We start from the raw sequence: 14,007 nt of genomic DNA on the forward strand, positions 1-14,007 counted from the left end.
TTTACATTGGTGTAAGGTGGAGTGATAAAGCACAATATGAAGCTGGTATCTTGGTCCATGAAGCTTCAGAAAAGAAGCAATTTACTAAAACCACTAAAATTTTATGAAATCTTACAAAGTGTCAGGATGTCATCTTTAACCACTAATTATACAGGGCCAAATTCTGTGTTCAGATACACTTGAGAATCTGGAGTCACTTGGCTGAAATTAACTGAGAACAACGTTTGGCTGTTAGTTGACATTTGAAGCACTCAACTTCCTGATCACATGGGAAAACATCTGGCCATCTTATTCTGTCCCTGAAGTTCTGAAGACCTTTTCAACGGCTTCCCTACTGCAAGCAATAATATTTTAAGTATTAAGTATCTTGTGCCTGTAATAATTGAAAAAAGTGTGAGCTGGCTATTTAAATTACTGAAAAAACACATGAGCCGGTCACAGGGGTGAATATCAAAGGTTGCAGTAGGCTTCAGAAACTGTTTTGCTGGAGAGAAGGGAGGTATCAATGGCCTTCTATTATTGAATTAGTTCTGAACAAACAAAATGAAACCAGAAAAAAGCTATTTAAATTTTAGAATGAGGTTAAGGGAGGTACAGGTTGCTGTATATGGCTCTGAAGACTGAGCAGACTTCTAGCTATGACTTCTGCCATGGGGTTGTCATGACCTTACCTACTAGCAAACTGTGTAAAATGAGAGGGGTGGGAAACTTAATGGGTTGGCCAAAGCATGTAATCAAACTACTCTGTATTTTAAAACCCTGGGCAGTCTTAATTCTGAGAGCTAAATCTCTTCATGGGGTTCCAATATACAAAAAAGACCTTTGTGGTCAGTGCTGCATCCATGCCTTTTTTAACAGAATGAACTGAAAGTAGCAATTGAAGAAATCAGTGTTTTGGGTGGGGGGGAGGGGGAACATCTATCTATCTATGTAGAGAGGCCATTTTGGTGTAAATTACTGTCTAAAATTAATTTCTGCTGATTAACTCAATATATGTGCTGAATAAATAGAAACTGAGGACAGGCTTTGTAGCATACTCAGCAATGGACAAAATTAGGGTCTTCACATAGGTACTGCTGAGTTTCTCCGAAGTGTGTTTTCATGGGTAAGGACTTGATCCTGCATGCTTAATTGATTCAAAATCCCATTAGTTTTAAGTGGTATTGCCAGAATAAGGAGTTTAGGCTTGGTGTGTATGCGCGCGCATGCATTATAGCCTGTTACATAGTAACTTTCTTGTCTCTTTTAAATATTCTTTATGTAACTTTAAATTATTTACTCTTAATTTTTCAGGTGACCATTTGAAAGTATGTCCACAAGGTTACACATGTTGTTCTCAAGAAATGGAAGAGAAGTACAGTCAGCAGAGTAAACATGACTTCAGAAATGCGGTAGTAGAACTTAGCCATCACTTACAGACAACGTTTAGTTCCCGTTATAAAAAGTTTGATGGTAAGTACTGGAGCTTGGAATTTGCTGTCACACTGATAAAACTTAAAATAATCTCCGTGTTCCTTTATATGCAGTCTACTTGCACTGTGTCTTTCACTGTTGACTTGGGAAGATCATAATTCATGACTGGCGGTGGTGAGGTTAGAACATTGCTTGTTTTGCAATCCAGTGCAATAGAAATATTTGCTGATTATGGCTGTTAGTTTCCCATAGCGATATATCTTTTGTTCCTGATTCATTTGTAGAAAATCCAGTGTGCTATAAATGTAGACCACAGTTAGTTTTGTTTCTGTGTCTCTGCAAAATGTATAATCACAATATGCATGTCTCTCAGCATGGATCTACATGAGTGCTGACACTCGCCCAGTGTGATGAGAGCTAAAAGGATTTGTATTCATTGAACTTAGTCATCAGGGCTAAGCAGAGCAGTGAGCAAAATACAGTACTCCTGCATATGGAGACCTGGGTTCAAGTATAAGGTGGGTCACAAGTGAAATGAATTCGGTCCTTATTTTATGCCCACTGATGTTTTAACCTTCAGGATAATTACGGATCTAAGAAGAATAATCACCCATCTTAACTATGTGAACTTGAGTCAATAAGGAAGCAGGGGAAGAACTGAAATTGCTGCCAAATTGACACTAAATGGCAGCTCTCATTAATAAGTGTTCCTGCGTGGGAGCTGTCATTTGTATTATAGTCCACCTGAAATGCGGTGTACTATCTCTTCAGACTGATCTACGTAGGGGCAGATATAAGTCATAGGAAACAAAGGAGAGACAACACTTCAGGTATAGTGTGTCAAATGGAGGAAATACCATCCAGAGCCAGAAAACTCTTGTACACCAAAGAAATCAGTGTACGCCTGTCCCAGTCCCACTTCACCAAGGCTCACCAATAGAATTCCTGGGTACGTCACCATTCTGTTGTCTTCTGTCGATCAAACAATCCACAAAAGAGGTCCAAATAGCCTCAAAGGTGTGGAATTTGCTGCTCTTTCAAAAGCTTCCATGCCAGTTAATTTACTGGACCAGTTTTGTAACATAAGAGCTTTCTACTCTGTGAATATCTTGTTTGTCTGCTCAGAACTTGGAATGGGTACAATTTTTATTTTACTTACATATCTTTACTTATTAAACACACAAGGGAGTTACTGTGTGTACTTCTAAAACACTGAAGAGGTAGGAGCACCTTGCTTTCAAAATACACCAGAACTTGGATGATTTTAAAAAGTTAAGAGGTGTTAAAATTGTCAGAAAGTCGAAGTGAAATTGCACGAACGGGCTCCAGCTAAACATTGCCCTCATATAACTTCATTTGAGATTTCCCCTGTCTTCTCCCTCTACCTGCTGCTGCGCAGAGGGGGTGATAAACACATCACCGAAGTGTCTAGACTTGCAGACTTATTAAATGCAGGACCAGACACGAAATGGAATCCAGTCCATAGATAAGCCCCTAAAAGGGGACCAGATGAATAGCACCAGCTTCACCTCAGGGGACTGATGAGACTTTGTAAAACACTGTTGTAGCTGAAAACATACATGCATATGCAATTTATCATGTAACCCGGTGCGGTCACACCTATTGTCAGGAGCGCACTTAGGTGTGTCTGCCTGTTTTTATGATGTGAGGTGCTGCAGTGCTCTTTGGAAAAAATTAATATAGTTGGAATCTTCAAAGTACGAACTTTAGTACAAGACAACGTGCTTCAACACGAGTCCTTATTTTATGCCCGCTGAAGTTTTATAATTAAGGGTCTAAGAAGAACAATCATCCTTCTTAACTATGTGAATTTGAGCTGATAACAAAGCAGGGGAAGAACTGTTGTAGGAGACGGATCATCCTTAACTCTTTCAGTGATGGATGAAGAAACATTTGCTGTACAGTAAATTATGGGAAACTGTGCTAAAATCTAAGGCCAAGTCTCTCAAACCTGCCTAACTAAAGATGAGCCCCTAAGTCCATACTTAAGGACCTAACTGAATGGCTTGATTTTTCAAAATTTGCTGAGCAGCCAGCAGCTTGCAGCCACTTACCCGCCTGAATTATGACCTTGTAATGCTTAACTTTAGGTGCCCTTTTTAAAATATGTTGGCCTAAATAAGTAAAATCAGTGAAGTCCATTTGAAAAGGAAAATTGAATGTTTCTTGTAATTCAAACTTGGTTGGAATTCCAGTGTCCTCAGATTTGACGTAATTGGTCCAGAACCCAAAATGAAAAAATCCTGGCCCAGAGATATGTACTGTCTGTGTAGAGTAAGATTTGAAAAGCAGGCTCTCCCTTGCCGAAGTTTGGTGTTCTTGCCATGGGTCCCTGCCCTTATTTTGATTATGTAGGAATTCCTGTAGGCTCCCTCATGGAAATTGCTAGAGGTCAACTAATTCAAATGAAAATAAGGTTGATAGAAAACAAACCTTGCATCTTCCTGTGCCTAACGTAAAGTCATCCGGTTAACAGCAGTTCTATTGACAGAGAAGGCAAGTGGGTTACTGCAAAGAACCTAAATTCCCATAACAAAACTAGATCCCAGGTCACATCTGTGGAACAAGCATTTCCAGTCAGCCATGCCAAAGGCTTGTCCTGTGTACTGTCACATCAGTGGTGCTCCGGGAGTGAGACCTAGTAGTGAGCAGCAACTTTCTTGTTTTGAACGGCTATCTGTGTCCTTGACTCCAGACCCTTTTGGGTCTTTGGAAAAACCATTTTGGGTCGAGCTGCTAATCTGTTAGCCTTGACATTCAAGTTTGAAAAGAGAGACCAACGAATGTAAAGTACTGCTGTGTTTTTGACCTTTGTAACAGTTGCCATAAATAAATATAAGTAGCAAGAAGCAGCAGTGTCCCTGATATGGAGGATGAAATGTAAGGTGGCTGTTGGAATTTTTCTGTTAAACTGCCCCCCCCCGATACTAGACATGGTTGGAATGACAATCTGGTCATCAGAATTGCATTGATCTGGCACCAAGTGACACATGTCAGGGAGTGGGTTCATAAACTTTCTGTATCTTTCTTAGGCAGGAAAACAAAACAAACTTCTGATGTCCAGGATCTCTAAAAGACCAACCAGAAGTAACTTCAGCTCCTTGTAATCTACATTATAAATTGGGATCGAGCTGTGTATGTTCTGAATTTTCAGGGGGGGAGAGCATGGAGATCTTATAACCGAATATCTTTATCTCCTATTTAAACATGCTTGTATAACATGACAGCATGACTGTCTGTTCCCCACAGGCCTTTTCTTTTGTAATATAAATCACTTTAACCACACTTCTGCATGTAATAAAACATAGAAATAAGGTACATATTTTGAAAAGTGGGAATAATTAACCACCGGAACAACTTAATCTAGTGAGGCGATGGATTCCCTGTCTCTGGAATTCTGTACAGTCAAGACTGGATGTCTTGCTAAAATATATGCTGTAGCTCAGGCAAGCTTTACCAGCTTGATGCAGAAATTATTGGGTGAGATTCTGTTATGCTGGAAGTCAGACTAGATGATTAGTGGTCCCTTCTGACCTTAAAGTCTATGAATCATAGCAGCAACACTGTGATTGGAGGTTGCATAAGCATTTAACCTTGCTTTCAGTTGCTTGCAGCTTTCGTAAGTTTCCATCTTTCAGGATGAAATTTTCCATGCTTTGGTCACTTCTCAAAGATAAATATTTGAGGGGGATGAAGGCAGGACTGGAGCAAAAATGGTCCAGTCTTTTGTGAGAATGAGGATGGGGTGGGAAATATTTATATGGGATGGTGGCCTCACTTAGATTATTCTTCCTCCGCTGTTGTGTTGCTCCTTAGATGAGGCTTGTTTTACTACATACATTTCTTGGAGGAGAGACAAGCCTTTAAAAATCGTCACTGTCTGTGGCAGAAGCTATGCTGATTTTGTTGCATGATAGTTCAAATGGCAGAGTTGTCTAATTTCCCTCTGTTCTACCAAGTGTGGTATCACTAAATAATAAAATGTCATGAAACACTCTCAGAACATAAGTTATAAAGAGAGTACAATATGTCTCTTAGAATCCCAGAACGAGAGGAATGTAGAGCTGGAACGGACCTCGAGAGGTCATCTTAGTCCAGCCCCCTGCCAGACTAAGTAAACTTAGACCAGCCCTGCCAAATGTTTGTCCAACCTGTTCTTAAAAACCTCCCCCTGATGGGGATTCCACAACCTCCCTTGGAAGCCTGTTCTAGTTCTGAATCGTCCTGACAGAAAGATTTCTTGGTATATTTGTCATTTGTAAGATGCTCAGGGCAGGGACCTAGCTGAGCACAATGGGGCCCTGATCATGATTGGGTCATCTGGGTGCTGCAACAATACAAGTAAGTAATATTAATGATGCAGTGAGTTCAATAGGCAGCTAATGATTTCCCTTACAAGTGTTTTTAGTGCAGTTAAATGATTGCCTCTTGACTTTTCCTATTATATATCATGGCAAAGACTATGAAGACTCAAATCTCTGCGGATCTTCAGATGCTGTATTCAGGGCATCAGGGCAAACATGAAACGATCAGTTCACAGGCGGGATTGGCAGTAGATTGGGCAAGTCCAATGCCCAAGTGACAAAATAATTCCTATAAAACCGCCCAGTACAAGCCGGCATCTGGAAAGCTATTAAATGTTGAGAAGATCTCCTTCTGTATGCCCCCACCCCAAGTTTTCCATTAACATTTAAGATGAAACAAATATGAAGAGAGTAAAACGAAACCCTTTGGGGACTGAAACCAAGCAAATTGACTCCTCCCAGTGGTCACTGTAACTGTAACTCTAACTCTGAAGTGCAAGTCCAGATCTCGGCTTGTGGCTGAGAATTCTCAGGTGCCTCACGCCCCGTTCACGTTCGAAGACTTGGCGGGGAGCGCGCCAGCTGGGAGCCAGGGGGATCCAGCAATCTAACAGTCATTACAGCTTTATTTTTCAAGTCTCTTAGCTAGATAGATTTCTTTTACTGAAGATTATTTCTTTTCTTCTTGCTAAAGGTCATTCAAGCTATTTAGTGACTTGGAGGCATATTTTTCTGTCATGAAGCCCCCCTGGAAAAATGGCAGACTGCGTTTTCTGGTGGCCGAACTGGCCATAGGGGAGGAAACCCCACTCCCGAGAGCAGAGTTTCAGTAACTGAGGAGTCAGTTGTGGATTTCTGCAGAAGAGGGGAGTTTCTCTGGTGGTGCACAATTATTTCAGCTACTTTGGTAATTTCAAGAGTCTGTCACTTATTGTGAGTATTAGTACAGAACATAGCTCATTATCCATTGGGAGATAAGAGTAGGCCATGTCGGTTGTGCATTCCCTATGAGGCCAAATAATGCTGAGGGTTATTCCTGACCCTCAGGCTACTCCAGGAAGAACAGGGGGAAATAAAGAAACAAGCCAAACGGGGGCCTTCTGATCATGCACCATTGGACATTCAGGCCATGGTTCCATGGTAGTTCTCCTTGGTAAACTGAAAACAGTGACCCAAAGGAAGGGGGAGCATACACCTCTGCTGTCAGAGATTCTCGAGTTGCAAATTTTCTGTGAGAAAATCTCTGCAAAATGGAGAGTTTCAGGAGCGAACTGTTAAGCTCCTGCTTTCAGGCTGGAGACCTACAACCCATTAATCATTAGCCAGAGTTTATAGCGCCTCTTCCGTGAGCAGAATCTGAACCAAGAAGTAAAAATTCCTTCTGGGGACTGAAGCCCCTAATTATTAACTCTCCGTCCACCTAAAGTAAAATGGGGTAGATTCCTTTGCCACTATTCCAACTATGTTCCAGCCTCCCTTCCTAGGAGTAATCAGAGAGCATGCATACCAATCAGGCCTCTTTCCCTTGCCAAAGTAGTTCTCCTTTTGGGACATGAATGTCGTATCAGACAATTGAACTTTGATTGACAGCTCTGGCTGCAGTATCAGAGATCCAAGGCTGAATCCTGCAAATCCATACTTGTGTGTGTGGCCCCCATAAGTGTCAGTGGGTCTAATGGCACAAGCAAGAGGTGCAGGATCTGCTAAACTAGCAGTATGCTGGCTTTAGTTCCAGTCTTCCAGTGTCTCTCAACTGGCTTTTTAACTAATGCCAATTAAGAAGGTTTCCAAAACAGTCGGCTCCTAGAAATCCCATGGCTGTCGCTGTGCATCATTGTATGAGGCACTGTTCTTAGTTAGGAGGAGATAGGGCAAAAGACGTGGTTCCACAGCCCCCCCCCCCTCCCCCCGCAAATTGTTGTGTGCGCGGTGTTTCGCGGTGTGCGCAGGGTTTAGGATCTGTGTGCGTGTGCACACGGGCACAGCTTAGCGGGAGCAGTGACTTGTAGGTCTTTGTGATAATTCTGTTTAGAAGTATGTGGCTTGTTTTTCTTCAGACCATGAACACGTGTAGCCCTCCCTTCTATTTTGTCCTGTTGAAGGCAGGTTTCCATCTTCTTTTTCAAAAAGAAGGTGGCATCTCATGCCCTAGCAACCAGTTTAGAAAAAGGCCTAGATCCCTCAGACTTTCATTAACCTAGGCAGACGTCTCCTCCTGTGGAATTGTCTTTAGGACTTCAGTTTGGACCTGTGCGTATTTAGGGTGGGATTTTCAAAGTGACATAGGAGTTCAAGGACTTGGGAGACCCAGAATCACTTAGACTGAGTGGAATTTTTCAAAAGCGTCTTTTAGCTGAGGTTCCTACATACCTGGGAGATGTAAATGTAGGAGAAAAGCACATCTTTCATGAATGAAAGAATTGCTTTCCTTCTTTGTTTTCCCTGTTTCTATGTCTAGCTTATATTTATTCTCAATACATTTCCCACTATCTTCTCCCCATCTGAGGTTATTTAAAAAGAACCAAAACGAGAACATTTGTGCTTTAGAGGCACATTGGTCTTTTCAGAATTTGTTTGGTACCAAATCATTCCCTGTGCTGAGCGAATCCTTTCTGAGAGTGAAGGGGATCTTGGTTTTGTGGTGTTAGAGACTGAGACAGTTGCTACACAGTATCCTCTCCAAGGGCAAAATGAATGTCCTGTCCACAGGGCGAAAAATATGGTTGTGAATTTCATAATTGTGCTGGGGATTTAGCCACAGCTAACTTCTGTGTAGGGCTTTGAACAATCTCACACTGTCTTTATTTTCCTCCAAGTAATAGAATTACCTGTTCTTCACATCACATAGTTTTTACCTGTTTTTGTTGTTTGAAACATGTGCACAGCAGTCTTACACACAGGGGGAAATGTGAGGTTCTTTAGTTACTAATTGATACAAGCTAGTCAATGAGTCATTGTTTGTCTGTTTAAAATTAACTTTCCTTTCCCCCCTCCCTCTCCTTTTCTCAGAAGAAACAAGGCTAGAATTTGGTAATATTTATGCACACAAGTATGTTGCCTATACGTTCTTCTGGACTCAGCATCCCTGCATGTTGGTTGAACAAATGCCATTGTGAGGGATCCCACAGAGAGTTTGTGAATTCAGTGCCTTAATAATCCATCCCTTATTAATTCCTAGAAGCCCCAGGCAGGAACCAGGACCCTATTGTGCTAGGCGCTGTGTAAATACAACTCAACGAAGGTCCCTGCCCAAATTGCTATCCCTGCCCAAATTTCTAACAATCTAAGTATAACGCAAGATGGCTAGGCTGACAGTTGGCAGGGGAGTATAAGGAAACCATATTGGTCAGCGTGACTGGCAGCATGGTGTCTGCACACCAGCTGCCTAACTGTCGTCTAATTTTTTTGTAGGAGTCCTAGCAAAGGACAGTTTTGAGGAGGATTTGAAGGTGGATAATGAGTTCGCTTTGTGGACGTGTACGGGGAGTTCCTGCCAAGTGTGGAGCGTCCAGGGAGAAAATGCAAAGGGGCTTGCTTGAAAATTTATCAAGTGGGTGATGGAAGCTGGCCTCACGGGCAAATTGGAGGCCAGAGTAATGAGAGATGATTGGTAGGGTGAGGGATAGGCTGTGAAGGGTGGCGAAAGTGCAGACATGGAGCTTATGTTTGATGTGATAGAGAGCCAGTGGAGGGAGGCAAAGAGGGTGATGGGGTCAAACGATGGGCCAGGAGAAGGATCCTTGCATCAGCATTCTGAATGTCTGAGAGTGGGATAGGATGGCATTTGTCAAGGCCGGAGAAGAGGATGTGGCAGTGATGGAGATGCAAGATGAGAGCCTGGGTGGGTGTTAGCTGTGTGACTGGATAGGAAAGGCTGTGTCCAGCGATGTTGCGTGGAAAGAATCTGAAAGATGTAGCTACAGCGTGGATGGGAGGAGCTAGAGAAGAGAGGTTGGAGTTGAAGAGGAGGCCCGGGATACTGGCCTGAGCAAAAAGCTCAGTGTTGGTGTTACCCAGAGTGATTGAGAGAGGATAGTGGGTCGTGGGAAGTGGGTGTTTCAGCTGTGTTGCCCTGGAGCTGACTGGAGAGGCAGGTTGAGATTGTCGTTTGGACAGAAGACAACAGGTCTGGAGAGGAGATGACCCCCCGCTGCAGCACTTTCGCTGGTACTCATCTCATAACTTTAAGGCCAATGTTTAATCCCGTCATACTCTCCCCACAGCAACTGCTGCGCACAATTGCTCCTCAAATCAGAACGTAACTCGGCTCTGTGCTTTCTCTTCCCTTTCCACTAAACCGTCAACGAGCTGGGTCTTGCTTGACCCTTGTCGTTGTGAACTGCTGTTCAGCTCTTCTGTGCTCGCTAGGGTTTCAGCTGGAGGCAGATGTACCCAAACACTGGACCCACCAGAAACAGGAAGTGCCAGAAATCTCATGAGGGCCTTTCCTTAGGAGGTTTCTAGCACAATTTTTGTTGCCCTGCGACCTTTCAATAATTAAGTGAACTTCTGGTTGCTTTTCTGAACTCCGCCTCCCTGTTCTTTGAGGTTTGCCCATTACAAGGGCTCTTGCTGTGATACTGGTATGATTTAAGCCTAAATTTCTTCGAACTGTGTGGAAGAGCTCTTCCCATGTCGGTAAGTGCTAACACATGTTTGAAAACAGGACAGAGAAACGGCTCTCTGCCTTGCCCTCCCTTCCCGACTTCATATTCAATAAATGTGTTAACACTATGTATTCATCACATTCTCAACACGTTTGGCAAAAGGTCATTAAACTACAGTTTGTTTTTTCCCTGGTGGAAATTACAAATGTGGTAAATGCAATAAAGGAAGTGAATGCATATTAGAAGTAATGAGGCACTTTTTTTGGGGGGTGGGAGGAGGGAAGGTTAGAATGTGGCATAGCTCTGGATTGTTTGCTTTAGAGATGAAACCAGAGTTGTGGAGCGTTTGTGTCTTTTCTCCAAATTCCTTTTATCTGTCTGGCTCAAACTCTGCATCGTTATTTCATATTGTAGAGCCAGCTGCAGGGTGGAGCCTGATCCCCAAATGCACCTTTGAGAACAGCACAAAGACAGTGTGTGGTTAAAAAATAAAAAAACCCTTAGCAGTAAAATAGAACATAAGGGTGACTTCCGTGGGAGCAGAGTTAGGCTAAGAGAGTGCATTTGAAAATTCATGCTTCATCTTAGAGAGTGAGAGAGAGAGAGAAACACACACACACACACACACAAAATGGGAGCACAGGTTGTCTGTAGATATTAAAAAACATGTGGCAATGCTATTCTGTACACAGAAAGTATAATCACCCATAAAAGCCAGAAAATTAAGGGTTTAGAGATGACATTACATCCTTAATTCAAGGTACTTGGTACAGCATGTTAAAAATACACCCTAAGCACTGGGTGCCCAATTGTCTAAAGTGTTCATTAATTGTGCCTATAAAAATAGAGTGTATCCACTTTGCATGCTCAAGCCCTATGTTTTAATGTGCATTGGTTAATTATATGTCTTGCTTGTATTTCTTTACACAATTAACTTGAACATGCAAAGAAGGCCAGTTGAAAACATAAAACACACCGTCCTTAGTATCTGGTGTATATAAAACTTAACATGTTCTTTGGAAATATAAAAATGCAGTGTGTTGGCTTTTTGTCCTTCTTTGGAGTAACACAAATTGAACAAAGCACACATCCAGTGAATGAACTTGCCCACACCCTCCTCGCAAAATGTTTATCAGTCCCTTTGTGACCTTGGGCAAGACACTTCACTTTTGGTGCCTCAATTTCCCTCACATAAAATGGGGGTAAGACTTTCCTCAGGTGTGGTGAAACCTAATTCATTAATGGATTTTAAAGTGCTTTGAAATCCTTTACTGGAAAGTGTGGTTCAAACGCAAGAACTATGTGCCAAGCAGAGGTAGGCTCCTGTAACTTAAATAAAAGATGGTTTCTGTAACATTTATTCCTGACGATTAGAACATTGGGGGCAAAACAATTGCATCTGTATTACACTCTTAAATTTCTAGACTATAAATGGGGCTTTTTAGGAAGAAGAAAATCCTTTTTTGGGGAACTGGATCTGTCCCATTTAAACTCTCTTACTGGAAGGATGTCAATTCTTCTGTTTTTCTTCTACTGTTGTGTCATATGCCATTTGAGTGGGCCCTTCTGAGCACTATTTATCTTTCCTTTGGGTCCGTCCTGCAAATCCGTACCTGCTTGAGTTAGTCCCCATGAAGTCAGTGGGATTACTCGCATGAGGAAGTTGTGTAGAACTGGATGGCTTGTGTTTTTGGTGCTTGGATTCAGCAATTGGCTTTAACAGGCCTTCGGAAAGGAAAGGAATAGCTAAAGGGATGTTTAAAAGTTAGCAGTAGCTGAAACTGACAGTGATCAACCTCTTTTGCTTCTGGCAACAAGAAACACAGGGCCCTGCAGTCCCTCTCTGAGTCTGGACCCAGGATGCAAGGTGGTGAATGACCTCTTGCAAAGCTCGGAGAAAACCCTGCTATATGTCATCCCACCTTCTCCACTGCTCCCCAGCACCATATGCAAGATAGGAAGAGGGGAGCAGCGATGATCCTGTTTGTGCCTTTCTGGCTGAAGAGGCTATGGCTCTCAGGCTCGATTAACCTCACATTGGATTGCTGGATGTTTCTCTCTCCCAGAGGAGGAGCTCTGTAATTGCAAGACCAAAATCCCCACATGGGACCAGACAGATTTAAAGTGAATATTGGGGTGTGGCAGGGTGCTGAGTGAGAAGCACTTAATCAGCCTCTGCCACTCCAGCCCCAATCAAGGGGAATGGATTGGGCCCTATGTCTGCCTGTTAATGGGCAGCACCTGCCAGCCTCATTAGCCAGGGCTATAAAGGCTGGGAGGAGGCCAGAGGAAGGGGGGAAGAGAAAGGCCAGGCACAGAGAGAGGTGGAAGCTTTCTGGTCTGTTGCTGGCCAGGCCTGCACTTTGCAAAGTTGGCTACCAAACCCATACATAGGTGGAAAGTGGTGTTGGGAAAACAATTGTAGGTAAAGAACACTGGTGTTGCATCAAGCTGACGCGTTCCTGTCTGATGGGAGAGGGCAACAGGGACCGAAACCAGAGGGGCCCAGCCCAGCGTGCGCCTTGCTACATGAGGTGAAGTCATTGTTGCTTCCATGGACCCCAAAAGACAGCTCAATAAATAGAACTTATTCTACTGGAATATTCCTCCTTTGGACTAATGAGCGCAGGGAAGAGAAAGCTTGTCTCCTGTATTGAGGATCTGCTCAATGGCCTTTAGTTCACCAGATTCTGCATCCTGGTCATCCAGTTTTAGCCAATGACACTTTCTTTGTCTTGGCAGAAGTCTTCTCTATGTCTTAATGCCCAGAGGAAGATGGAAGTAATATTTATATATAATCTACCTTGTTCTGGACGTCCCTATTTAATGGATAATCCTGTTTCTCATCCTGGAGGCACATCACAATGAAAATCCCATCCCATTGTAACTGATCTGTGAATCTTTGCAGGAAGAAGAATGTGTATCCATACTTACCTGAAAACTTCCTTTCTTTCAGTAATGATAGCCACACATATGGCCCACCCTGGAGACAAATGGCTCATCCAAAAATAGATGTGGAAATTGATGACATCAAAGGAGTTGAGTTTGTTGCTGTGCTTAAGTGGAATTTACCATGCTCTGCAGTGGAAGATACTGTTTTCTCCATGTCTGTGTCGTCTCTCCCTCCCCCCCCCTCCCCCAAAAGTAGATTTGAATTATCCGGGCTGTGAAAATTCTCATTTGGAGGGAGATGGGGGCATTTCCTTCTGCTGGTTCTGGTTCTGCCCTCAAGGTGTAAGTGGGCTGCCATACCCATTGTAATGGATCTGTAGACCTTATTCATTGAAGAAAGACATTTTCAAGTAAATGGATACATTTTCCTGTTCTTCCTTACAGTGTATAAAGGCAGATTTGAAAGGCTGGTTTAAAAACATAATTTATTTTTTACTTCAGAAATGTCAAGTCTGGTCTTCCCTGCTGCTTCAGGATGTCTCGGAGAACTTTCCCCAAATGTTAATCATTGAAATTTAAATAGATGCTAACAAAAACAAACAGAAGCTGGAGTTCTAAACAATCTGTAAATCCAATCTCTTTCTAAACTTTTAGTCTATTGACTTTTGAGATGTCACCATTTCTCTAGTTATCCAGGGTTGATATGTCTGAGTTTTCTTTACTTAAAAGCAAAAGCATTTATTTATTTATTATGTATGTATATATAGACC

General features: G+C 42.5%; 1 protein-coding gene across 1 annotated transcript in view; it reads left to right on the forward strand.

Annotated features, from left to right (window-relative positions):
* GPC4 (glypican 4) overlaps positions 1-14,007 on the forward strand; it is a 112,718-nt gene that overhangs the window by 59,768 nt on the left and 38,943 nt on the right. The window contains exon 2 of the mRNA XM_048863255.2: positions 1,294-1,452. Within this exon, the coding sequence (XP_048719212.1) occupies positions 1,294-1,452 (159 nt within the window). The remainder of the gene's footprint in view (positions 1-1,293; positions 1,453-14,007) is intronic.

The sequence above is a fragment of the Caretta caretta genome, chromosome 9 (genome assembly GCF_965140235.1).
Source record: "Caretta caretta isolate rCarCar2 chromosome 9, rCarCar1.hap1, whole genome shotgun sequence".
NCBI lineage: Eukaryota > Metazoa > Chordata > Testudines > Cheloniidae > Caretta > Caretta caretta.